Source organism: Corvus hawaiiensis, chromosome 6, assembly GCF_020740725.1.
Source record: "Corvus hawaiiensis isolate bCorHaw1 chromosome 6, bCorHaw1.pri.cur, whole genome shotgun sequence".
NCBI classification, from domain to species: domain Eukaryota; kingdom Metazoa; phylum Chordata; class Aves; order Passeriformes; family Corvidae; genus Corvus; species Corvus hawaiiensis.
Window position 1 is genome coordinate 33,613,816 of NC_063218.1, and position 27,269 is coordinate 33,641,084.

The 27,269-nt window shown below is 35.2% G+C and overlaps 1 protein-coding gene across 24 annotated transcripts in view; it reads left to right on the forward strand.

Annotated features, from left to right (window-relative positions):
- GPHN (gephyrin) overlaps positions 1 to 27,269 on the forward strand; it is a 286,068-nt gene that overhangs the window by 208,730 nt on the left and 50,069 nt on the right. For 7 of the 24 annotated variants that reach the window (XM_048306432.1, XM_048306434.1, XM_048306438.1 and 4 more), the window contains 5 exons: positions 384 to 440; positions 2,433 to 2,504; positions 8,509 to 8,550; positions 22,975 to 23,037; positions 25,370 to 25,412. In XM_048306432.1, the coding sequence (XP_048162389.1) occupies positions 384 to 440; positions 2,433 to 2,504; positions 8,509 to 8,550; positions 22,975 to 23,037; positions 25,370 to 25,412 (277 nt within the window). The remainder of the gene's footprint in view (positions 1 to 383; positions 441 to 2,432; positions 2,505 to 8,508; positions 8,551 to 22,974; positions 23,038 to 25,369; positions 25,413 to 27,269) is intronic. The other 17 variants (XM_048306448.1, XM_048306450.1, XM_048306453.1 and 14 more) reach the window with 6 other exon arrangements.

Consider the following 27,269-nt stretch of genomic DNA (forward strand, 5'->3'; position numbering starts at 1 on the left):
TTATAGCATACTCTGCTCATATGATTTGTAGAAGGTATAGGGTGTTTTTTTCTTCAGTTAGCATTTTAGAACTTCATTATTCTTAATACCCAAATCAGACAAGTAACATGTATTCTTTCAAAAATGTTAGTGAATTCAGCATGCAACGTATGTGCCAGATTGGTAATATACTGAGAAACACGTGATCAACAAAGCAAGTTTAAAATGCCATGATAAAGCGTCATTTATTCCAGAAATTAGAGTCTGTGTCTTTGTCCTCTAGAGGTGTCTCAGAGAGTCAAATTGATGTCTTGCATGTACTGCTAACTGATTGTGTGGAAATTTTTTTAAGTTCACTTTTTCTTTATTCTTCTGTCTTTTTTACCCATCTTCCCCCATTGTAGCAAATTAGACGGCCGGATGAAAGCAAAGGAGTTGCTAGTAGAGTTGGATCCCTCAAAGTAAATATGTTTCTAACATTTATTTTGCAAGTTTTCTTCTATACCCTACACTTTTCCTTTTGAAGGGGGAGGTGTGGGGAGGGAGGGAAGGGGCTTTTCCATTTCTCACCATCCCATCATTTTTATTTCAGTATTCTTATTGCTGTTGGGTCACATTTTGTTTGTTTCTGTGCTACACATAGAACAACCTATTGAAGGCAGGCTGCCAGTTAGGTAGCTTTGGATGTCACTAGAAGTAAGAGATAGTAACAACCTTTTTAAAGTGCCTGTAATTTAGTGATCATGATTAAACCACTTCTCTGATCTATGTTGTTTGTTGTCTTATAACTGCCTGTTACATGGAGAAGTGATTTACTCATCTTCAAACTACTACTGCTTCCCATCTTGTAACATAATTAAAATTTTATAGCGTTCACACTTCTTGCATTTAATTCTGCAAAAGACCATTACAAGAGAGATTAATCTTTCATATATATAGCCTTTAAATCAGAAAAAAAAATCAAGGTAGATAAAGATGAAATGAAAGAGATTCACATGAGACTAATAATAAGAATGGAGCCACTGTTTTACTGATAGTAAGTATCTTCTGCCTTTTAATGTTTGTATAAACATACACAAATATTTAGATTGCATAACAGAACAGGCAGATATCTAAACCAGTACCCACCATACAGTGTTACACCCTGATAAATGGTTTTAACCAAGGTGCTGATCATATGCAGTCCAAACTATTTTGATCTCAAGAGTTTCCTCTATTTCAGCTATCCAATTTTTCACTTTTTTCCTACTTTATTTCCTTTTAGCACCTTCTCAGCCACTCATTATTTATTTTTTCTTCCTCATTCTCGTTGCCTTTCCTGCCGCCTTGGTTTATGATGTTTTGGTTTGGTTTTGGTTTTGTATGTAAGTGTATTGCATTTGTTCCAGGACAAGCCATCCTCTCTGTTCTCTAACACTGTTCTACAGCTGCTCTTTGTGAAAATATTATTTCACTGAGCACAAAGAAGGGGAGGGAAAGGATTAATTATGCACCTCTTTCCGGTAATGCCTTCATTTAAATTGATCTTAGCATAGAACAAGAAGCCAGTTGCTACTTGTTTATACAAGTTCTAGCTAGAGGCATCTGTAGCATTCCTCACTGTCTGTGAGGCTTTATCTTTTCATCCTGTGATTTGGGAAGATGTTTTAATTACAGTGTAGATGAGAAGAGCAGTGTACATGAATGTGGCTCTGTTTCAGTGAGAGACATTCAGGACCACTGAATTCACATGGAGAAGAATACGAGGCAGCCACAATTTCTGTGCTGTTTTTGAGAATCCTGTACGTAATTGCAGTGACCCGGCATTTTGAGATGATTGTGGGTCATCACATACAAATCTAGATGCATGCACATATGCAGAAGATGCAGCTTATTTAGATGGTGGGTTTCACCTATTATTACAAAGACCCATTGATAGCTCATTTCAGATTAATATTTCTTTATCTGATTTCCCAGGATTTAATTCCATGACCTAAAATATGTGTGTAGACAGAAAATCTTCCTTATAGAAAATGGGAAATCCTAATTGAGGTTCCCAAACATGAAAATTTACCTCTAAAAATTCTTTATATGGAAATAAATTCTAGAACACAGCCTTACCAATAAATAAGCAAATAAATAACTAAACAATGTAGCAGAGATTCAGTAGCTTTAGAATTATAGTTCCCTTGATTTTTCTTTTTTTTTCTGTAGTGAAAAAGAGCCATGTTAAGCAAAGATGTCTTGCTTCCAGATTCCAAGTTTACTGAGCCTTGTATGTCTGTGTTGTTCAAAGCACTTTGATGTCTTGAAATGTTTTGGCAGAGGCAGTGAGAAATGCATTATGCTATGATTTATTAAAAACAAAATAAAACAAAACACAAAAATAAAGAGCAAAAGAAAAATGAAGGGAAAAAAACCCATGACAGAGAACAGGTTGCTTTTTCAATTCGTTTTCTGATGTTTACATGTAGCTCCATCGAAAGCTGGAGGAGCTCAGAGATCACCCAGAAGGCAATGTCAAAGGATGCTCTCTCCGAGTAAATGTACGATTTCACTCGGTGATCTGATTTTTTTTTTAAAACTTCTGCTGGCTGGTAACACCAAATATGATTGGTTTGTCCTCTCATCCCCATCTTTTTCCTTTCTCTATATTTCTTCCTTTGTGTTTTCTTTCTTTTCTAGCTGGGTTTTCATTTTAATATATGTGAGAAACCTGACCTGATTGACAGAGTTTGTTGTAAAGAATATCCTACTGCATTTTAATAAATGCTAATCAAACTGCTTGACTTTACAGAAACTAAAAAAAAAAATCCCTTTCCAAAATCAAAGTTGCATATCTAAAAGTTTCCTGAATATTAGACTTAGCAATGAGTAAAACAGATACGTTTAATTTAAAGGATAAAAATACCTTCTGCCAGTGACTGATAGTCTTTCCTGAACCAAAACTATGGCTGATATAAGGTAACCCAAAAGCATATAGGTTCACATGTACCTCTGTCTTTGCTGTCAATCTTTTTTGGTCCCTATTTTATCTCACAAAATAGGTCAATATTTGGTTGAATGACAGCTATGCAAATTTTGTTGCTTGTTTTTTTAGCAGACTAATGCAAAAAATTCTGCAGCATATTTCTGCTGTGTCACATTCCTTGTTTAATGAAAAAAAGTTGTGAAAAAAGAATTAGGATCTAGTATATCAGTCATGACACCCTATAAAGTCACCCAATTTTCACAGAAATATTTAATAAAGCACGTCAAATCCAACATGACAATACAGACAGCAGTGCCTCTTGTTTAGTAGTTCACCTCATAAATTAGGAACAGCTTTTCAGCAATTCTATATAGAGGTGTCTTTAAGCCATGTAATTTTGCATATAATGAAAATAAGGAAAAAATTTGTAGCAGAGTAGATGTGAAAGTTAATAACACTTTATCCCTTTGTGCATCCATCCACTGAAGGGTATCTCAATAATTTCTTTAGATTCATGTCCTCTGTGTCTTCCATACACTATGATTGTTGTCATTCTCAGAACTATCATTCTAATGCATAATCCACTATGGTTATACAGTACAAGATGATTTTTGTAATGAAAATGATTTGATAATTTTTGCCCCTTTTGGGTGCTTTTGTATATACAGCTTTGTATCTGACATACAGTTGATTACTGCTTATTGTCAAGTAGAAATTCTTGAGTTTATAATCTTTTACAGGTCAAATACAAGGAAATTGAGCTGCTAATATTTTGCAGTTTTCTATAAAATCAATCTGATTAAAAGACAGTATCTTTTTCCTGGAAAATCTTTTAGGAATCAAGTTTTGGAGGGAAAAAACTGTGTCATATTTTAGATTTGGAGATAACTCACAATCAAGACAAAGCAAGTTCCTTTATTTTAGACTACTTTCTTAAATTCGTGATTTAGTACTTAAAAATAAATGTAAAGCCAGAAAAAAAATATGCATGAAGCAATGTACTACAAAAAAGATGTTCTAATCCTACATTATTTCACAGAATGTCAAATGGGGAAAGATTTCAAATTAAAAGCTGTGACTACATTAGCCATGGCAGCATGACAACATTAGTTGTCATGAAATTGTCCTGTTCCTCTGTGCCACTTTATCTGTTACTTCACGACCATACCGTCCGTGATGGAAGTCAGTCAGTTAGTAAGGAATGTAAGTAAATAAAGAAATATTCCATATATTCTGCATATGCCTTTGAGTTTCATAAAACAAGCAGAACACGTTGCTAAAATTTGCTGCTTCGTCACTGCTGCTCTGATTCATGCAGTAATAATGGATGTTCTAGAGAAGAGCATTTTAAAAGACAGTATACAAATGACTGATCAAAGAGAAGAAATAGTGGACAAGTCTCAGTAGTGGACAGTTGGAGAAAAAAATAATGAGGGACCTGTTAATAGTTCATTTTTTCAATGATTTTCATTTTTTCCATAATGCTTTTGGAAAGGGTTTTAGATGTGGGTTTTTGATACTCCTACAATGTGGCAAAAGTATTGAATAGTATGGGAGGGGGAGCATATAGTATCTCATGGCCAGCCCCATAAGTGAAAATTAAATGCTATTGCACAATACCGTTAAGGTGGAACCTTTATTCCAGAATGAATTGCAAAGACATTCTTTCCAGATTAAATTTAAAGGCCATTGGAAATATGTAGGAAACACTGGAATTCTGCAGAATATCACAGATGCCACCAAAAATTTAGAAAGCTTGCCGGATATCTGAAATAAACTTGCACTGAAAACATGCATGAAAATTTAGTTAATTAAGGAATTTTGGTGATTGGGTAATTTTCAGTTTTAATATTTTTTAATATCAACAGTGCATAGCTATTTACAAGGGAGTTATCCTGACCTAAGGTTTGGTTTTTTCATTTCTTCTTAAGAAGTTCATTCATCTTGCAGTTCTTTTCGTGACTTAATACTCTGACCCTTGCAGTGACCAGTTCGACACTGAACTGTTCAGAAAATTTAGTGTTCTATCACTTGGACATGGTGGCATTCCCCCACTGCTGAAATTAATGTAGCAGTAGCAAGTAAGTGCAGTTGCTACTGACATGAGAAATGGTGAAAGAGTTGACTTGTTTATATTTTACAACTCCTAATACCTCCCAAATCTGATACCCCTCTGGAAGTGTGGAATTACTCTGAAATTCAACAGAACAATACTGCTTCAATCTGTGCTTTGAAGATTTTTTTTAGATCTTTGGGTTTTTAGGGTTTCGTTTGGGGTTTTTTTTGGTAGTAGTACAGGCTGTGAATTTTAAATACAAGTTTAATTTCTGCAGAAAAATATTATAGAAAGCCTATGAGAAAAAAAAATTATATCCAAGTACAGAGTTCCCAGGTAATACGCCAAGCAATTTTTTGTGGTTTTTAACCAGTATGGTTCCAAGTCAAAGATTCTGGTTCTTTTCTGGAAAAATGTTCTCAGAATTCATAGCAGTGGCCAAATACTTTCAATAGATCATGTTAAATGGAAACAGGTTTCTAATTTTTCATACAGACTGGTGTGTGTCAGAGTCTGTGGTCTCCTGCATTCATTTTCTGTCTTACTTTAAGTACCTGCCTTCTTTGGCTATGATGAATAACATGAATAACCTGACTGTTATTCTTGATCCTAACATTCACTTAGTTAAAAATCTGAGTCAAGTAAGGCCTTCAGACTGAAAGCAAATCACTCTTGCAGCATTTGAACCAGGTTCTCAGTTGGTGTAAATAGCTCTTTTAAAAGAATTCTCACAGTGGTGAATTTCTGTGACTGACAATTTGGCCCCTTAAATTGAAAGTTTTTGAGGGAAAAGAGCCCAAATGCCAGCACATTAGCTTCACCTAACATAATATGTAGGGGTTGTCAGGTAGCATACCAAATAAGGACAGCTGCCCCCTCTCTCAAACTGGACAAAACAGTCACTGAAGTTCATATATGACAACAAATCATAAGTAGAGTAGGTGATAGATTGCAGAAACATCAAAGGAGCTTGGAAACATATTGACATTTAATTTTAATAGCACAGAAACAGTACACTAACAAAATCCTGAAATCAGGTAGATGCTTAAAAATGGAGACCAGTTAGCAAAAAGGCAATGACATAGAAATGATCAGGGAATTATAAGTGTGCAGCAGATTAAACAGTCACACTGTGTGATCCTATTGAAGATAAACAGTAATCCCCATGTGCTGTGAGCATAATCCTTTCCTCAAGAATATTAGGTCAGTTTGGAACTACAGCACTTCCGTGTATCTTTGATTTCATCATTATGAGAAAATGAAATGGGTACACTGAGAGTCTTGACAGGTATGAATAAGAAGAGAATTGGAAGTAACATTAGGAGATTAAGGAAAATTGTGTATGTGTGTGGTTTTGAGCATAGCAAGAAAAAATATAATAACTGCTATCTTATTGAGGGGAGTATTATCATTTGCTTCTATAGAGCTGGAACTGGAAAATACAATATTAATTAAAGTTATTAAATTCTAATTGGAATAAGACTGAAGTTAAATGGTTCCATTATTAATGAAAATATGGATAATTAGATTACAAGATGCTTTGACAAGGAAAGTGATAGCATTCTACTTAAAGTAGTTGCCTCAGAGAAGATGAAGGTGCACAAATGTCTAGCATGCCCCTTGTAAGCTGGTGTGAGGAGTAGACAACATGAACCAAGTTCTTCAGATTTTTGTGGAGTATGGTTCCAAACCTTCTGATCATTGTTGTTTCTGTGTATCTAGTTTCTGATATGTAAAAAACTGATGCTGTGATGATTCTTGCTATTCATGCATTCTTTGGATCCTCACCTGCAAAACCGAGGCTAATGTTTTATTCCATGCTGTTGGAAGACAAACCATGGAAACAGTGGCTGGGCATTATTTGTGAAAATCTTGATTAGAGCCTCATCCAAAAGTCTTAGGTGAATAGCTGCACACCTGTTCTGAGCAAAAGCACACCTTATCTTTCTTAGAAAGATTTCAAAGCAGCATTTCTAGAAACAGTTTTTGCTTTGTCAGAAGAGGATCTTCCTTTCTTCTTTTTTTTTCTATAATTATAAAATAGACTGTTTAACAGTTGATTTCCTAAAACTGTGTTTTTCAGTCTTGCTGTTTGTCTGAAGGAATTTTCTATTTTTGTCTTAATCCTTCTGCAAATCATCTCATAAAATCAGTTTAAGAAAACATTTCACCGGTTGAAGAAAATGCTGAGTGTGTGTGAATATTTAAGATGATGTGAAGTGATTAAAATTTCCTTAGTAATGTTATCTAGAAGAGCAAATGAAATACAGAATGCCAGAAAGGAGCAAAAATATTTTTGGAGTATTAAAAACTTTTCAAGGAAGAAAAAAAAAATTGTATATTTAATGGAGACATAAATTAGCACAGACCAATGTGACTGTAGAAATTTCCTGGAAGTGATATTTTATATTTCAATGAAAAAATATGAAATACACATTTAAAACTGAAAAATATTCTTGAAAAACTTCTTATGAATATTATGGTCTCTGCTAAGTCCATCATATACCTAAGTCAGCAAGTGGTCACTAATAACCTGTGTGGAAATCCTTGATGGATTCATCTTTACCACAAATGTATCCAAACTGTTTGTTAAGTCTAAGGAATTTTTGCTAAGGCTTCTGATAATCCATTTTTTCACCCCTAGGAAAAAATGAAGACATGATTTTTAATACATTTATAAGATCCTTTTTTTTTACATTTCATTTATTAGGCTGCTTTTATTCCTTCTTCAGACAATGAAACATGAAATATTTTCACCCAAATAAAGGATTTTCCTATAAATTACTGGAGAGTCCTTTTACTTGAGTTATGTCTGAGTGATTAATAGTTTACAGTAATGACTATCGTGGATAAATGTGTCTTAAGCAATCAGTAAAACTGTTGTGTTACCAATTAACTGGTGTTAACTTGCACTGAAAGCTCTTGACAGTTGACAGAGTCCCTCAAGGATCACGCACTTTACATTGCTTAGGGGCATCATCTGCAGATTTCTACTGACCTATATCTGGCCATTAGTCATTGAACTTTGCAAGTTATTCTGGTTTTTGGGGCAGTGAGATTGAAGGAAAACCTCCCTTGTCAAAATGCTGTTTCTGAGTATGTCAACACATAAAGATATTCAGAGCCTCTTATGGGTTTTCACCCATAAGATTATATCCTTTGCAGAGTTAGGATAAAACTAATACTTTTAAATGAAACAGATCAGTAAAGTTTCATCCTAGAATACCTTATTGTCCTAAAGATAGTGTTGTCAGACATTTAGAGGAGGAAGAATTTATATTTGTCTTCAGATTCATTATTAGTTTTAATTATTTTTCAAATACAATTTTTTTTTTCTTTTAATAAGCTTCCACCTTAAAAGGCATAAATTTAGAGTTTCTGAAATAGCTGGTCATGGAAACTTTATGAACCCCCTGCCACTATCTCAGTGCTGGAACCACCTATACAGAAAACCTTCTGAGACCCTTACTGTGCCACCATTTCTTTTTTAACAATGTTTTCCTTTTCCCCACTGCACAACCAGGCTCGACTCCCTTCGTGCTCATCCACCTATAGTGTTTCTGAGGTATACTTTGCACGTGTTCTCTCACACAGTCGACCTGCTCACCCATCACACTTTTTTGATTTTATTTACTTTTTTCTTTTTTTTTGCATTGCACTGTGCACAAGTGGGGAAAAATCAGCTGGGGAGGCAGATTTTGCATGATCAATCTGCAACCATGTTCAGCATGGTTTTAAAATCACTGCACCGCCATGATGTCTAGTCCAGTAGTTAGGCAACTACTACATAGCATATGAGCATAAATTATATGATAAAAGCATCCTTATCTCTTGCATTAAGTAAAAATAACAAACATGCAGATGTCAAGGCTTCAAAACACTTCACTTGTTAGTCTGACCCATTTTTGGGCAATGAAACTGGAAGGACTCTGTAAAGATGGCCATCAGGTTATGATTGCTAATTACCTGTCTAGATATAGGCAGGTTTATGACGCCTGAAGTTCATTATTAATTCCCAAAGCTCTGGCTCGAGTCGGTACCTGCCAAAATGCATGTACCATTTTAAATACTTCCATATCAGCTTCATAATGGTCTTCTATAATGAGGTATGAACCATCTTAACAAGAATTAAAAATGAAAATACTTTCAATTGTAATTAGAATGGGGAAGAAAAAAGAAATAAGATAAACTAGAATTCACCACATCATGGAATAAAAACAAAGTTTATAAAACACTGTAAAATTAATTCCATGACCTGCTGTGTAAAGATTAGGTTTAAGCATATGATTATAATTGATAAATGGATAAGTATCAAAACGATGGACTTAAGGTTTTCTGCTATACTGAATCAGTGTTGAGCATGTACAGTTATTTATTCTTTATTTTAAAAGAATCTCTTAAAGTTGACAAGATCCCATAAGAAGTTAACAGTTTGCTCTATCTCACACCATGGGCCAGGTTCTAGACCTGATCTGAATGTTCTATTCATGAGCAATTTCAAAAATGCAGACATAAAGAGCTCATCTACTCAATCACTTTGTTCCTAAGCAGAAAGACCTGTACATTGCTGATTGTGTAATTTGTTATCAAAAGTTTCAGCTTCAGCAAGCAATTGTTCCTAGAACTTCCTCATCCTTAGTAATAAAAGTTTATTATAGTTTCCGTGTATGAATAGGAAAAAGATGTAATAGAACAGTTCTTAAGAAGAAAGATGCATACCACTTTTCCTGTCATAGGTCTGTATAGATCAATAGTTGCTGTCTGGCTCTACCGGCAGACAAGTAGTTTTAAAACTAATCAAGTATATGTTCTTAAAAGCACCTGATATGTATTCTGCAGTTCATCGTGCCTCATCACTGTATTATATGAAAGCCTCACTGTTTTTGTCATCATTATCATCAAAACACCAATATGGAATAAATAAATTATACTATACTCGCATACAAAGACACTTTTCTCTAAGCTAATACCGGAACAAGAAATTAAGTTTAGTGCTTACAGGTGCAAGACAGAAGCCATCCTCACCTCACTCCGTTCCTCTGAATATCTGTATGAGATTAAGAAAAAGGAGTGCATCAACAGGCATTTCGTAGTTCATATCAGCAAAAAGGATGAACATGCTCTTACAGATGATGAAGTCAATAAGTCACTTTCAGGGAAATTGGAGTCTTCTTGCTTTGCCTGAAACTTCAGCCATTTGTCCTTCCCTCCACTTTATGGAGGGATCACTGTCTTCAGAAGAAATGCAAACCAACATATTGCAGCTGGTAACTGATCAGCATGTATGAGTCTCCTGCTTGATCAGATTCCAAAAACTTTTTTGCCATCTCCAAAACTATCACTGCTTTGCAATTTGTGCTAAAGAATCTGAAGTATCAAGGTGGCACTGCAAGACTGTGCAAGCAATTCATCCTTTATACCCTGTCCAAAGGCAAGATCTTCATATCTAAACTGCAAATAGCCTGGCTGTCTGCTGAGCCTGATCTTGTGATGCAGTAGCTGATCAGGATTTCATGCTCACAAAACACACAGTACAAGATATAAAAAGCACAATGTATAAAAAAAATATGGATACATTATTCTCTAGTGGCAGACTACCACCCCGTGTATTTTTCAGCAGAACATTCAAGCCACTGACAGATCCAAAGGAATAAATCAATTGAAACTGAGGATACCTGTGGCCATCGTAACTATTTGAAGAGTCAGGAAGGGATTGGAGGTTTTCTGGGGTCCATAAAGGATTTGTAGTCTAGTTTCTATCTTTTTAAGAGACTCTTCATTCAAACATACAGCTTAATGTCAGGATGCACATCAAACAATGCTCAACCTCATCCTCTATTATTTTGGAAAATGGGAAGGGCTGCTATGAGTAAACATCTTGACTTCTAAATTATGTGATAGAAAATCTCCCAAACTGAAGTATTGTTAAATCAACTCCAAAAGCCTGCCAGTAGTATTGATCATGGGAAGAAAATTAGTAGTGGTGTATTACATGACTTCTCATATCCAGGGGGGGAAAAAGAACCACACATCTGATAGGATCTCAGGGGGTTTTTTTGTGTCCACACGTATTTCTGTGGTTCTTATTCCAAAAGATATTTTTCTTAAGCTAATTCTTAAAGCACCAAGTTTGGAGTTTCTTAATTTTCTGCATCTGAGCCATCATCAGATAGCTTTGGACCATCAGAGGATATCTGGAACACAATGGCAAGAGAAATGGAATCAGTGCTGAGATTTCAGCTGAACCTGCCTTCTGACAAAGGTACAATGAAAGATAAAAGAAAGAACCTCATATAAATGATTTCTGAAATCTCTTTTTAGGAAATAGGTGTATTAGATTCATTGTAAAAAAATTCCTCACAATTTTAGTTGTTGAGAAAAGGTCTGGAATTCGATTAATTGGCACTTGGAGAACTCAGATTGTCAAAAATGAAAGTCAGTCTACTATCAAGGATTTCCTGTCACATAGAAGGTCTTTGATTGAGGAAGTAAAAGATCTTCCAGCAGAAGACAAATAGGACCTGTGTATTCTGCATTGTGAAGAATTTGAGGTAGAATTTGCTGCCTGTGTTTTTCATAGAAAACATCCTTGTAGAGGCTTTTTTGCATCTCAGAGTCCAATAATTAGAAAAAGCTTCTTTTCATCTGTTCCTTTTTATTGTCACCAGTAGCATGAGTGGGACTGCAAATGTGGTCAACTGATGCCTATTTGAGAGTAATGAGCAGAAAGATTTTAGAAACTTCTACTTGCTTTTAGGTATAGAGAGGTTGTTGAGTTGCAGGCATTATAGTGTAAGAGTATTATACACCCTCTTAGCCCCAGTCAGCCCCTTAAAAATTCCCCTTGTCTGAAATGAGGTCTTTTCTTTGGTTCAATTCAGTGAAATTGAAGTTTCTTTAAAAAGAGATTTCCTTGTGTTGAGAGAAGTAAAGCTTTAATTCTCTAGAACAGTATGATGATAAAATGTAAGTTTATATTCTCTTTAAATTTCACAGTGTGCAATAAAGTTTTTCACTCTTGGTGAAAACCAGTTAGCTTCATGCCTGTAATTTTTGTGGATGTTAGCAGGACTACTTAAAGGGTTTGTCTAAGAGTTAAATGATTAATTAGGATTTACAGTGGCTTAACAGTTGTGCAGTAAAGTATGTGTAGAATAGATTTCTAATTTACTTATTATTCAGTTGCCACAAAACACAGTAATTTATTTTTAAATAGTAGTAGTTCACTTAAGGTATTAAATCAAATCAGCTTCATTTAAATATTTAGAAGTACTCTGACATCAGCTTATATCTTAAAAATATCATTCACAGTGTAAATTGAGCAGATTATTCAATGAAGGTCCATAATCTAATTTATAAAATTACACTTAGGTAGTATTATGCAATGGCACCATTTTTTATTCTCATTTGTATCTCAAACTTTCTATTAGTAGCATCAGTTTTTCTCTCCCTCTCTCTCCCTGTCCTCTGGCTTTTGCATGCGCTGTGTGTTTGGCTAAAAGCGTAATGAAGGAAACCTGTTGATCTGCTTGTTGGAAGGATAGTGGCAACAAAATGTTTATTGCAGTGCTACTCCCTGCTTTCTAAAAAATCAAGTTTTTCAAAGAGGAAGACACTCAGGTCCATAGTTTGTCATATGTTTTATTTAGCCTTATTGAGTGGTTAGAACGAGATGTCTTTTATTGTGAAAGATCTGCAAAATACTGCGTTAGTTCTCTCTCCCACAAAGAATATTATTTCCATAAAGATAGGTTTGGAATATATATTGGCTGCATACTGATTGATGGGATTTAATTGTATATTTAGCATTGTTAATAACACAGCAGAGAAGTGTATTATTTTACCTGATAACAGAGAGTCAGCAGTACAGGGAATGAAGGAGCAATATTCAGAGGACAAGAGGAAATACTATTTCCTGCAATAGGTAGTTGACTTCACAAGACCATTCAGAGACTGCATGAAGATTCTTAAGTGCTGTAGGTTAAAGTATTTTATATAGTGTACATTACAAAATGTTGTAAATAACTGAATCTTGTTCTTCAGAATTAAAGCCGGGTAAGAGACTGGTTCTCCTTCTGTTTAGACTAGTTTGAATAGAAGGCAATACTGAAAGACCACTAGCTGCAACTATGGCTTTCAGATGTTTACCACCAGCATAGAACCTGAATTCAGTTTTAGGTACAGGATGCTAAGTTCACTGTTGATATCTGTTGTAAATCGGTTCTACATAGCAGAAACTGAGTAAATGTAAGCAGGTCCCGTTCTTTTCTCTGATTTCATGCAGAAGTCCAGCAGATAGAGAACTTGGTTCATTACATCTGACATACTCATATACTGAGCCATTGAACAGAAATTTCTGCATTAAATTCAGATTCTCTGTCTTGTTGATTTATGAATGCCATATACTTTGTAGGGATGCTCTTTCAAATTTGAAATAATGTTTTTCCAAGAAATAAATGAACACAAAAGAGCCAATAATCATTTGGGGGTTGTCCAGTTATGTTGGCTCAATCCACTCCTGGTTTTCTGTGGTTTTGATTTGGGTTTTTTTGCAGTTGCTAACAGAACAATCAGTTTTTAAGTAAAATTAGAATTTATAGACATTTCTCTTTCAAACATGAGCAAGAACTCAGAGCTTTCTATTTGGCAATTGCCATTTAAAGGATTGCATTTTGATTTGCTAATAGTACCACCTTACTCTAGGCTTAAGAAAAATTAATTAATTAAAATTCTTACTTTTAGAGAAACAGTTTCCTCAGTGCACATTAAAATGCAAAAATTTATGAAAAAAGAGTGATCTTCCTTATTCATAGAAAATAGCTTTGCTAGTGCTATCTTCATTCATGATATTAGGATTCGTTTGGGATTAGGATTACAAAACATCTTCTCTAGCATTCTTTCTGCCATATGAGAATAGAGTATGGCAAAATTTCCAAGTTACGTCAGGAAGGACAGTGTGTTATTGCAAAAATCTGATCAAAGTATACTTTAATAACTTTGATTAATGATATCTTAGCTAATTTTTTTAAAATTCTTTAACAAATGTTGCTATATTTGTACTTTAAATACTATTTATCTTTGTTCACCCATTGCCGAATCTCAAATTAGATCCATTATTAGTTCCTACATACAAAATAGAAGCAAAATTTTACTTAAACCTACAGCTTCTCTGTGCATGGTACTTAGCTTTTGACTTCTGCCAAATAAAATTTTTCCTTCACGTTAGCATTTTGCACTTTCATTCTGTACTAATAAATTCAATTCAAGCACTAAGTTAATTTACAAAAAAAACCTATTTAACATTTGGAAGAGTGGTAGAAGATGAGGTTTTGAACAGCATCTCATTTCATGTTAGAGATTTTGGCTTAAACCTTATCTATTCAACTTAACAAAATTGTAATACTTTTTATTAATTTTTATTATGGTAAAATGTTTTCCAGGTCTACATTTATCAGAGAAATAGCACACAAATAATTTCTATCCTTTTCCACCTGGAATTTAAAGGTCCTTTAAAATTAATTTTTAATTTTTTAATTAAAAAAACTTTTTGTTTCGAGACAAATCTTTATGTTTCATTTTTTAATTAATATTCCCCCTTCTTGTGCCACAAAACAGGAAGACATTTCACCTTGCCTTATGGTTGAGATGTGCAATCTTTTATGAAACAAATTAGATCAAGCCAAAGAGCTACCAATGTCATTTTCATTTTGTTTGATTATAGCTTAGACTCCTTTGCATTTTCCAAAGTCAGTCTTACCATTATTTCACTGTAAATACATCCATTTAAGCAAAGGGGTTTTTTCTGTTTTCTTGTGCTGTACCATACCTTGGACTGTGTGGCAATAAAATTGGCTTGATTAGATGTAACTGTGAGGGTTTTTTCCTAAACTACTGTTTTCTTTTTAAATCCAGTATTAACACTGTTCACCAGCATACATTGTTTAGAATTTATTTGTTTACTACTTAAATCAGCTTGTTTGAGAAGCCAGACATTATTTTGCATTGTGTTACACTAGTAATAACATTTAGTGCAACTGTTCTCTAGCTCCAGCTCCCAAAGCAATCTAACTCTGAAGAGTCAGCTTTAGTCATATAATCTATAAAAAATTAGTCTAAAGTCTGAAATAACAATGAATCAAAATACAGCAAAGCTTCTACTGCTGTTACAGCTTTTGGAGTAATCACTGATGTAAAATGCCATGCATGTGATTTAATTTACATGTATCTCTAGTGGGCAGTGTCTGTTTAAATACATGGAAATCAAATTAGATATTCACAGCAGTGTCAGTATCAGTAATGCACAGCTCAAATGTCAGTGGGTTCCCATCAGTGCTCCCTAAGTTATCTTCCTGTTTTTCCCATTTTTCAAATGCCACTTTTTAACATGGAAACAACTTCTTTTTGCTAAGCATTATTGCCATAAACTTTATTGTTAAGAACTAGAGGGCAGAATGAATGTCCTTATTCACAGTATTTTCTATTTCCCTTTCTCATCTTTGGCTTTCCAAAATTCAGTGCTGCTACAAGCCCAGCCAAATTAGTGTTGTGTTCTCAGGTGCATAACTGCTGTGGAGAGCCTGGTGGTTGCTGTTGTGCTGTACCTTGCAATACAGACTGCCAAATTCAAGACAGCACTAAAGGAATCTTATCCTATTGAGCCTTTGACACTCAAAGAAAAATCTGAAATGCAAATCCTCTTTCTTCATTTGCATTTCTTGTTACTTTCAAAAATAATTTCTAACTTGGGTTTAACAATAGCTTTTAGTGCAACGTTTGTTCAGTTCCAGCCTCTCCTTTCTATAGCTTATGAATCCTCTGAAATCTTCGTGTTATTCATCCACGACCATTCTGATTTCACTTTAAGGATTCTCCTCAGAGGTATGTGGTCTGTGTGCCTGTCTCAAAGGCAGAAATCTAGCTCTTCACACAATAATTCACTGTCTGGTATTTATGACTCAGATGGATTCATGCAATGAAGATTTATTTTTCTTACAGTTGTCGCTCCCTAGTTTGAATCTTAAACTTGAAAGAGCTTTATTTATTTTTATACTTTAAAGTGTACAGGACTGAGGTTTTGATTGAATATTGTATACATCAGAGATTATAATATATGCCAGATATAAGTTTATTATTACCTATGCTTACTAGTTTTGGCTCTTGTACTTGAAGCCCTTCAAATTTAATCCTCCTAGCTCAAATAAAAATATCAAGCTTAACTAAAATCAACTTCTTTGAAGTTATGCTAGTGCAGAAAGTGTGATCATACTACATGGGGAAACATGTTTTGTTCCTGCTCACATAGGTGAGTTTAAAAAGTAGTCCAACCATTCACTTTAGAATGATAATAACTATAAAAATCTCCAACCAAAATTTCTAGGAAACACCAATGGAAAAAGGTGAAATTTAACTTAAAAGATGCTTTAAAAATGTAAGAAATTGGGTGGTTGCTTTTGCTGACTCTTTTGGCCTGAAGGTTCACTGCTCATTTGACTGGTGGCTTTTGAAGCCACAAAGTCACAGAACAGAGTTTATAAGTGTTGATTTCTTTGTTCCTGTTTACGTGTGTTCGTATTCCTTTAACATAGAAATACAAGGAATGTTGCCTGTGTGGCCAGCTTCAGGAAGATAAGACTGTAAGCATGAAATAGGAGGTGTAGGCTTTGTTAGCCTACAAGTTTGAGTCAGACTTCAGTGGAGAGATGCTTTTTCACTCTGCAGATCTTGGATCAAAGGAATGGAGGCCTGTAGGCCTAGAAGCAGATAGGACCAAAAACAGTAATGCTAAAAATTCCAAACATGCCTCTGCCAATTCCCCACCAATATTTATTCAGATATTGACAATAACTAGATATTAAGAAAACTGAATCATGTTTCCCAGCAGTAGCAGGTGTGGTGAATGGTGACTCCATCTCTGCTGTTTCTGGAACAGAAAGTGCAGTACTGTAGCAGGAAGGCTTGAACAGGTGCCAAGGAAGCCTCTGTCACATTTTGTGTCTCCACATTAGTGCTGACTTAATGTTTCTTGCTGGAAAAACTTCTTGCAACATTTTCAGGGGTACTCATTTTCTGTGTGTCCTTCTTGAGACACATATTGTGTGATTTTCATGTCATGCCACAGCTGACTGTGTTCACTCCCAGCCCAGAGAGCCAATGGTGTCCTGGGCTGCATCCAGAGCAGCGTGGGCAGCAGGGAGAGGGAGGGGATTCTGCCCCTCTGCTCTGCTCTGGTGAGACCCCACCTGCAGTGCTGCATCCAGCCCTGGGGTCCCAGCACAGGGAGGACATGGACCTGCTGGAGGGAATCCAGATGAGGGCCACAAGGTGATCCCAGGGCTGGAGCACCTGTCCTGTGGAGACAGGCCAAAAGAGTTGGGGTTGTTCAGCCTGGAGAACAGAAGGCTCCACAAAGGCTTCTGCAGCCTTCCAGTACCTGAAGGAGACTACAAGAGAGCTGAAAAGGGACTTTTTACAAGTGCATGTATTGATAGGACAAGGGGAAATGGCTTTAAGCTGAAAGAAGGCAGGTTTACATTAGATGTGAGGGGTAGTGAGACACTGGAACAGGTTGTCCAGAGAAGTTGTGAATGCCTCATCCCGGGAAGTGTTCAAGGCCAGGTTGGTTGGGGCTCTGAGCAACCTGGTCTAATGGAAGGTGTCCCTGCCCATGGCAAGGGGTTGGAACTCGATTACCTTTAAGGTCCTTTCCAATGCAAGCCATTCTGTGATTCTATGCTGAGCATTCCAAATGCAGTTGAAATAAATGGCAGCTGAGGATCTAATCTCTGCAATCTGACTGTAGGCATGTCAGGTTAAATTTAGTCTAGAAGTCTCTGGGCCTCAGTTTTCCATTTCTAAAATCAAGCCATACCTCTACTTCACAAAGATTTTGCAAAAAGAAATTCCTTCATGTGTATTTCAAGGTTTTGTTTTGTAGAACCGAGCCCAACAGAGAAATCTATAAAGAATTAAATAATTACCCATTTAGCAAACAGTTTGAATAATGTTTAGTAAGTAAAACATGGAACTAGTCTTTGAGCAGGGAGATTAAAATAAAGTAGCCTTATCTTGTCTTATGCAGAAACATTGCTGATAATAGTTATGATGAAGTTATGATGCCTTCATGTCAAAGGAAAAATGAGTTGCACACATAACATTGATCTGTCCTAAATGTTGTTTCACTTAAACTTGCCAATTTTACTTGACTACATTTGAATAAAGAATTTATTTTAAAAGTTTATTTTGAGAGTCACACAATTCAAGAAAAATAGTTCAATTTTTTTTTTTTTTTTTTTTTTTTTTTTTTTTTAGTAATGGGGATATTTCACTGTTTTAATGCTGCATTGAAATTGGCTGTTCCTGGGTAAAGAATAAAGAAATAAAAGTGTGAAAATTGTTGAAATTTCATTGAAATTTCATTGAAAAGCAAAATACTTGTAATAGAAATTAAGCTTTTTTCAATGTCAACCATACTAGTCAAGGGTTAAAGAGTAATTTATAGTGTGCTTGAAGACAAGAATTTTTATACATCACTCATGTATCTGATTAAAAACAGCTTAAGAAGTTGGTTAATCTGGAATGGACAAGGAGTTCAAAAAGTCTTAATGCTGGTCAGATAGGATATAACTCAGACATCTAATGCATACTTGTAAGGCTAAGTGGTTTGTCAGTCAAATTGCCAGGGTGTGAAATTATATGAAAATAGGCAAGTAAATACCATTTCTGTGGCAAACAACGAGGTTAACAGGATTTTTTTTGCCCTTGTACCTCTTAGGAAATACAGCTTATTCTCTTTGCCTTTGTTTACACTAGCTACTTCTCAAACTGGAGAATATTTCCAGGGTATTTGGAGAATGTTCAAGATTTTCATTCAAACAAATAAAAGATCTTATTCACAATTAGTAATACAAGTAGTAGAATGTTTTATTTTTCTAAGTGCAATGTTTTCTAGAGATTTCTTGTATCCTACAAATCCCACTTGAATTTTGATAGCACAGGTTAGAAATACCTGTTGGAGTTCATGCACAAATGTTTATGACTTGATTTAATATGGGCTTTAGCTTATACAAGATACTTGATCTCTTCATATTTGGGTATTATAATTAATGCAGCTTCTCTGAACAAAAAGCAGTATGATCTTGAACCGCCCCTGAAATATCACAGAAACGTGCCATCTTTCTAGTGCTACTCATACAGCATTATCTGTATGCTGTCCCCTACTCCTAAAAACACAAAATGCAGCTCGTATTTTTTTCTCATACAAAAGTAAACATTTCATTAAAATTACTCTGAAGAGAAGAAATCCCTCTTTCCTCTATTAATTCTCAACTATGAAGCCTATAGTGCCAGTTCGTAGTAGCCAGTTTGCTTTCCTGTTAGCTGACTGTGGTTTGCTATTTTGTCTCCTTTTTTTGCTGTATATATCATAGTTACTGCTATTTTCTCATTGTGAGGTGTTCAGCTCGCAGTTTTAGTTGGTGTGTAAGATTTCATTGAATCCTCTTCTAGAAATAAATGTGTTGATTTTACCTCTCCAATGGACAATGTCAGTTTCTGTTGAGAGGTGACTAATCCCAGAAAACTGCCCTTTGCCTTTTCATTCCGTATTGTTTGAAATATTGGATAATACCTTTTTTTTTTAATACTGCTCCTGTAAAAGGAACCAACTCAGCCCTTATGTTTCTATGGTGTATTCATCAAACCACTTCCACTGTCCTGTTTGAATAGTGGTTAGGATGAACAATAATCTGGCCATAGAATTACATAAGTGTGTTCGTAGTCTACTGGGAAACAGTTATCAAAATTAAATAAATCTGTATGTAAAGTGTAGGTGATTAAAAAAAAACTCAGAAAAGAGAGCTCAGTAAAATATGTATGAAGACAGTGACATATTCAAGATTTAAAATTGACTTTTGTTCATGTCCAGTCTACCAAGCATAACACTTGATAAGTTGTAAAAATCTGCTCCTAAAGTGACTTTGGCTTCAATTAATTTTCTGTTTATTTCTTCCCACTGACTCCAAATGAGTGATTTCTTGTGTGGAATACCACATTATTTATTTTTTGTATTTAAATTTTGGTGAGCTGAATCCCACCATCAGTAGTGCTTGTTTTAAAAATTGTGTTAATGAGTAATGTCTGCTGCTATCAAATTCCTCATGCTCACTTTTCTTTCCATTTCAGAAGTGGTCTCAGTATAATAACAAAAAATTATTCTGTTGTTTTGAATTGATTTTAGTCCTGATTCAGATGGCCATAAAGCATTCTCTTATGACCATGTGTGTTCAGCTCAGTGTAAAAGTGTTGTTTGAATAAGAATCGATTCCTGAAATAGGAAGATTGCATGTTGTAATAGGATTATTTAATCCTCACATACTTTACTGAATGTTTTCTAAAGTACACATTTCCAGATGCACTTATTTTTTTTTTTAACTGGAGGATCTTTAAGGTCCCTTCCAACCCAAGCCATACTTGTGAATGTTTTTTTAGCAACTTCATTTTTATATTCTATATTAATTCAGTCAAAGCTATTCTCTAGGTTCTTCAGGTTAGATTTAACCCAAATTTTTTAATGAAATCAACAGTGTATTTCATTGCATTTTTTTATTTGCTCCCAGTTTAACCTTTTGGACATTGCTTAGAATAACACTCTGAAATCAGTTTTTAAAGTATTATCAGAGAAGCTTGAGACATTGTTATTCATTGTTTAGTTTTTTCTTATTTGTTTATTTAGAGGCACTGAATAATTTATCCACTCTTAGAGGATAAAAAGTATTTTAGGCAGAAGACACACTGCAAACCCCTCAGTTATAAATCAGATAACATATGATTTGAAATCTATTTAAAGCAGGCAAATATTTCAGAGACCATTCAAATGGCGTGTGCACTGTATATATTGTACAGAACTCAGGTCATGTAATCACTAATAAATCACATGCAGAAAAAAAGCAGCAGCAGCATACTTTCCCACATCATTGCAGATAAGTTGTCTTCATAAAGCTGAAGTTTCAAGGAAAGGCTGTATGAGTTACGCACTTTCTCACCAGCAGAAAGTGCAGTAGTCCAATACCTCATGAACAGGCCTGCCTGGTGTTCAGGAGAGTGAGAGGAATACAGTTCTGAAATTGTTAACAGCTGCTGTGCTTTGCTTACCCTGCTTCCTTCATTACAGCTTGGCGAACTCATTCCCTCTGCTGTACCTTAGTCCTCTGTGTCTGCGTATGTTTGGGTTTCTGCTGGTGGTTCCACATTTTGCATGCTTTCCTCAGAGTGGAGCAATGTGCTTTCCCATAAGTGCTAAAGGTTATGGGGTCAGCCTCCTACAGGCACTGCGTTCCTGAAAAATGGGAACTTTCTGTTGATGGTAACTCATGTTTTGATGTCATTGTTCTGAATTGTTCTTCATGTTGTAATATTGAGTTAAAATGTACTCCCGTAAGAGTTAGCTTTTCATATTGGGCTGGAAACTCTTCATCTTTGTCTAGCAATTTGTTTTATTATAACCAATGGCTTTTAATTGTACCTCCCATAATGAAGAGCTGACTTAATACACTGTGCTAATCTTGTTATGACTTTAAAAAGGTAAGTAATTTCTCTAACAATTCCTAACAGTCATGGTAAAGTGTTAAAGGGTTTCTCAGTTTTCTTTTTTCATTATTTTTCACAAAAATTCTTCACTTGTAGCATGAACTTTTCTTTATGTCTTTTTCTATTTTTCTTGTAAAAAAAAAAATTTTAGACTGATTTTTATTTGCAGCAAAACATATTATGTAAATTTAAATTAATCCAATTTAGCCAAGCCACTGGGGTTTTTTTTTCAGACCAATCATGACTGATAGATAGAAGCTGTCAGCACAACTCTTTATTTTTACCATTCCCTTTATTTATTTTTGAGTACTTTATTTCACATTCTATTTACTACTTCAGCCTGTGGGGGAAAGCTTACTCTGCATTCCGGCGTGATGAAGTTACATCTTCAAGAACATAAAATCCAGTTTGCTTAAAATACAAAGTAATGTGAACTGAATGCTTTGGGTTTGGTTCTATTTTGTCTGAACTATGCAGGGGAATGGTACTGGCTGGTAGCCCAGTGTATCTTCTACCAAGATAGATTGGGAGCCAAGAGGCTGTAGCATGGACAAACAATAAATCTATACTTTCCCTGTGAAAGAAAAGACAGCCATAGGTTGTTATTTCTGTAACTACCTGTGAATGAGAAGAATTATAGTAAATACTACTAATAATAACTCTCCCCAGTCATTCATGGTACTATATGCAATGTAGTATGGATTCTTCACTTAACAATAGCTGTGAAAACAATATAGATTTCCTGTAAATGTCACAAATAACAAAGTAGTAAAACACACAAATATTGAATATGATAAAAGGCACTTAAAGCACATGACCCCATTTATAAAAAGCTCCATTGCTGCCAAAACTGTATGTGTTAGGAAACTGGTGGGTTTTATTCAAAATCAGTTTACTGGAGTTTTGATTAAAAATAACATTTAGGATAAGAATGTGCAATTCATATTAAAGAGAAGTATTATGTAATAACTAATTTTGATGTCAGTTATGTTAAAACATGGTTTGTATTCTGCAGCTGTGAGCATAGGTTGGGAAACAATCAAGTCTGGCTGATCAAGCCTTTATTTTATTATCATGGATTCCTCTTCCACAGCTGCTTTTAAAATTTGTGGGAAGCAAATTATTTCTCATACTGCATATGTTGCCCATCAGGTGAGTGATAACATGGAAACTTTAGGCTGGGTGTAAGAAATCAAAAAGTAAATATGAAGTCCTCTGTGTGCACAGAATTAAAAAAATGACCTGTAAGAGGCTGTATGTGAAGCCAGCTGTCTTTTGTTACCATTGTCATTTGGACATTTTAAGAGCAAAACTTTGTCAGCACGTTTTTTATATTGCAAGATTTGATCTGCAAATCTCAGCTGCTCTGTTCATTATAAATCTCTTGTTTTTGTCCATACACTAGCTCCACTATAGGTTGGAAGGGCTTAAAGATGAACTGAGGAGGAATAGAGGCTACAACTCGAGAGTAACTATTACTGCTCAAAGGAGCTATTTTCCATTCGCAAACATTGCTTTGCGCTATGGGTTTGGGCTCCTTCTGTTCCTCCACTTTGTTGAAAGACTCTCTCTTGACTTCCATTTTACTTCTTTAGCACTGTCTTTGTCTGCTAACATTTTTCCTCCTTCTCTAGTAGCTTTTATCTGTGTCCTTTGGATCACATATTTTACTTAGTTTGTTTTAGTAGATCGTTTCAAATGTTTGTGTTTTGTATTTTTGGTTTTTTGCCTTTTTCTTTAGGACTATGTTATTTCACTGTATTTCATTCCACAGTTTGCTGAACCGCTTGGTTATTTTGCAGCAGGTCCATTCCTCATTTTCTCTTTTCATGTTTTTCAGTGAGAAATAAGAGAGCCTCTTCCATTTTAAACAGTAGCCTTACACACATAGGCCCATGTCTCCTTTTGCATACACCATCTTCTGCCTTGCAACATCCATCCTGCTTCTCTCTCCCTCTCAAACTGTGCTTCTCTTTCTTTTGTGTTTTCTTTCCTACCATTATATCACCTTTTTGGTCCAGAATTGTTCTTTGGTAAATTATAGTTAAATATTCACTTCTTCCAAAGAGAGTTCATTTTATGCCTTTGAAATCTGGTAAAACAACTCTGGGCCAAATTTGGGCATCATTAATATTTTGTTTGCAGTTTTCTTGTATAGTAGTTTTGGTGGGAAGGAGGGAGGGTGTGGGGTTTTTTCTGTTTGTTTTTGTTAAACAAGAGTTTTTTTCAGGGAAGGACACCATAACCCACTCTAAGTTGCAACATTACTTTCCATAAGTTATTCCATTACAATAAGTAGACCGTGTTGCGCTGTAGAATCCAGTTTTTTTATGTGAATCTATTTGGGGCAAGCTGCTGTGGAACAGAAGAAAGAGGTTTAGAAGCTGGGGCACAGTTCATTTCAGCCTTAAATGGTTGTTCCTTTCTGAAGACAGCTTTTGAGGGATTGGGCATTTACCATTCTTCATCAGTTGTTACATCATACATATTCACTTTCTAGGCAATTTTTCTGTAACTGCAAGTTCAAAGTGAGGTCTGAAAGATAACTGGATTCACTCCTTTGCTTTTGCAGCAGAGACAAATGTTCTGCTGGGAAATTACACCCTCAGCATCACCTGTGCTATTCCACTTCTTTCATTACGTGTCCACAGTTTTACTTTATTAGTGTTCTCATTGAAATTTAAAATACCTTTGTCAAAAAAGTCAAAAAGAGAAGGATTCAATTCTTACAATCTCAGAGGTTTGTCTTCCTGTGAAGTTTACTTTAGCTGGGGTTTTGTCCACACAAAATGCTTTTTATTCAAGTGCTGCTAGTTCAGTCAGCTGGCCTGGCAGTAGAATCCATCTGAAAACTTGCAACTTCAGGGTTATTATACATGGTGCTATCTTTCCAAACCTGAGAAGAATTAACAGGAATTGATGCTTCAGTATAGATAAAATCTGAAGTGTGTTGTGTTTACAGGGCTGATACTCTTTAAAAAAACAATTCTTTTTTAAATCTGCATGGTAAATAGAATTGTAAATATCCAGTGTTACTAGAATATTAGATCAATGTGAATTGTCCAATTTCCCTGTAGCCAGACTAATCTATCTGGAATAGCACAGTGTCAGCTAAGCATCAAGGAAGAGGATTTGTTGAGGAACCATGTCATTCTCACATAGTTACTTTTTAAAGTAGAATTCCACTATAAAATTCATACTGAACATAGCATTTCTTTTAACCAAATAGGAACAGCTGAGTAAATTTATCTGGCTCCAGCCAGGAGCCATTTATACAATTGTGAGTTGCTTATACAATTGTGAAAAATTCATATTAAACATCTTCAGAATCAACACAATTGAAACCGAATATTTTAAACTCTCTACAATGCCTGAAAATAGCAACAGTAGAATTTTCAATCAGGTCATATAGTTATGCTAGTATTCTGTCTAATCATCAAATAGGACCTAGATTCAGAGCTACTGTAATTACAACTGTGTAAGAAAATGTGGGTTTTCTGTTGAAAACTGATGCTTAACACGTAATTTTAAGCACTGTTATTTGATTTTTCTCTCCTACTGTCCTTAGGCCATCTTGTTTCTTATGGGAGGGGTGTGGAATCAAATTGCTTGTATCAGATTCTGACCATCAGCTTACTACCCTTCTGCTTAAATATACTTACCTCATGCAAAATATGTAAGAATGTTGCTGAAAATATGTATAGCCTCTGTCTTAGATCCCAGGAGCTTGCCCATTTTATCTCTGTATTTTGCATTCTTGTTAACTTCTGTAGCTCATAGACTCTGTGCTCTCTCTGCAGGTCCAGTCTAGGTGCAGCAGCAAAGAGAACATCCTCAGAGCAAGTAAGTACAGAAACTTTCTACCTCTGTTGAGAAACTAAGACTTCTCAGAAGACAGCAAGTGATAGTCAGATCAGAAGTGGGACTAAGTGGGTTTGCAGAAGAAATTTAATAACTTAAGGCAGTGAAATCCAGTCCAAAGGTAAAACTGTAAATAGCTCATAGTGTTCATGTATCAATGGAGAATCACCCTGTAATTTATTCTTCCAAGTTGTTTTTTTAATGACGTGGAGGTCTGTGTTGTTTGTGAGGTTTTGTTGTAAATGATCATGTGTGTGCAGGTTTTATGGGCAAGAATTAACACTCCAAGACAATGAAAATGGAAGTTCTCAAATTAAATATACTTTTTTTTTTTTTTTCATACTTGAACATGAATTTGAATGTTGGATTACATAGAACCAAACAAAAAAATGCAAAGGTTAAGAATTGACATTTGATCCAAGTGATGTGTTGTTTAATTTGCACAATTCTTTTTCTTTGTGTTGTGGGAGTCTTTTCTAGTCTAAAATTTGATCCACCCTGTGTGTGTATATATATATGTATAGTGACAGGAATAGGAAGTTGTTTTGGTGATAAAAGAGAAGGCTGTCAAGAATTTTCTACCTTATGCAACCAATTGAATTAGCTGCTTCAAAGCCAGAGGATTATTTTGTCATACAAAATGCAGCTTAATGTAAGTAGTTATTTTTAGAGCTATCTGACATTTCACATTAGTGAAAGATAACTTGGTAAAGTCTGAGGAGTTGTTTAATGTCATTTGCTTGTAATTAAAGTACCATTCAGTAATTTTAGAACTTAAAAAAAGTCATTGTTTATCTCTGGGTCTGTTTAAACATGTGATACCTCTAATAGAAGAGTTAGCATTTGTTTGTAGGAAGAAATAGGAGAGAGAGAGGTTAGTAGTTGCACCAGCATCTTTCTTTCTTCTTTAAGGTTATTCATGCTAGTGTTAACCTAAAGGGCCTCTATTTTCTTGGCTTTTCTTGCAGAAATAATGAGTGTTACTTTTGGTGTTGGAAAAAAGATGTCAGAATTTAGGGAATTTTATCTATTTTCCAAAAAATCTATGTTGGAGAATGTATTTCTCAGAAGATTTTAACAGAACCTTAGTCTTAAGCAAATGACTTGCATTAGGGACAGACTTGCGAATCTGAAGGTTGCTCTCTGGGGACCATTCAAAGCATTCAAAACAGTGAATTCTGTCACTTTTTAAGGGTTGAAGAGGCGAAATGTGAGTTTTTGAAGTAGCTAACTGAGTTTTAAGTGACAGTGAAACTACTGGTAGTAGCAGTAAAAACAGCTAGTGGCAATACCATAAAGGTTGTTTACTGCCACACAATTCCCTCAGCTTTCATTGCTGTGATATATTTTTTCTTAGCATCTTCCTTCATATTTTCCAACTTAAAACAAAACATCAGGAAAATGTTTTTTGCATATATTATGTGGAATCTGCTGGGCCTGCAGGAATGACAGTGCTGCTAAAGCAGGGTTTCTCTATGCAGAGGTGGGTATGGGAAGTTTGTATTTCACAAATGCTTTCGTTTTCCTCTTTAATGGTGTTGTTAACAAAAAACAGGCATAATAACTGGAAATGTAAGCTTGCTAAAGAGATCCCTGTTGTTAAAACCAGGAATGCAGTTTTTCCATTAGTTACACTTTCCTCTTAAAATAGTTTAGTTTGGATCATTTCTCCCTAGTTTGCTTATGAGAAAGCTAGGTTTAAGAGTGCGCAAAGTCTTAATGTAGTTAGAAAATGTCTCATCAGTTGTTTCTCTCTTCCTCAGAATGTCAACTGCTATCTTAAGGAAAGGAATTAAGTCAATTAAAAATTATTTGTGCTTGACAGATTCACAGTGCCTG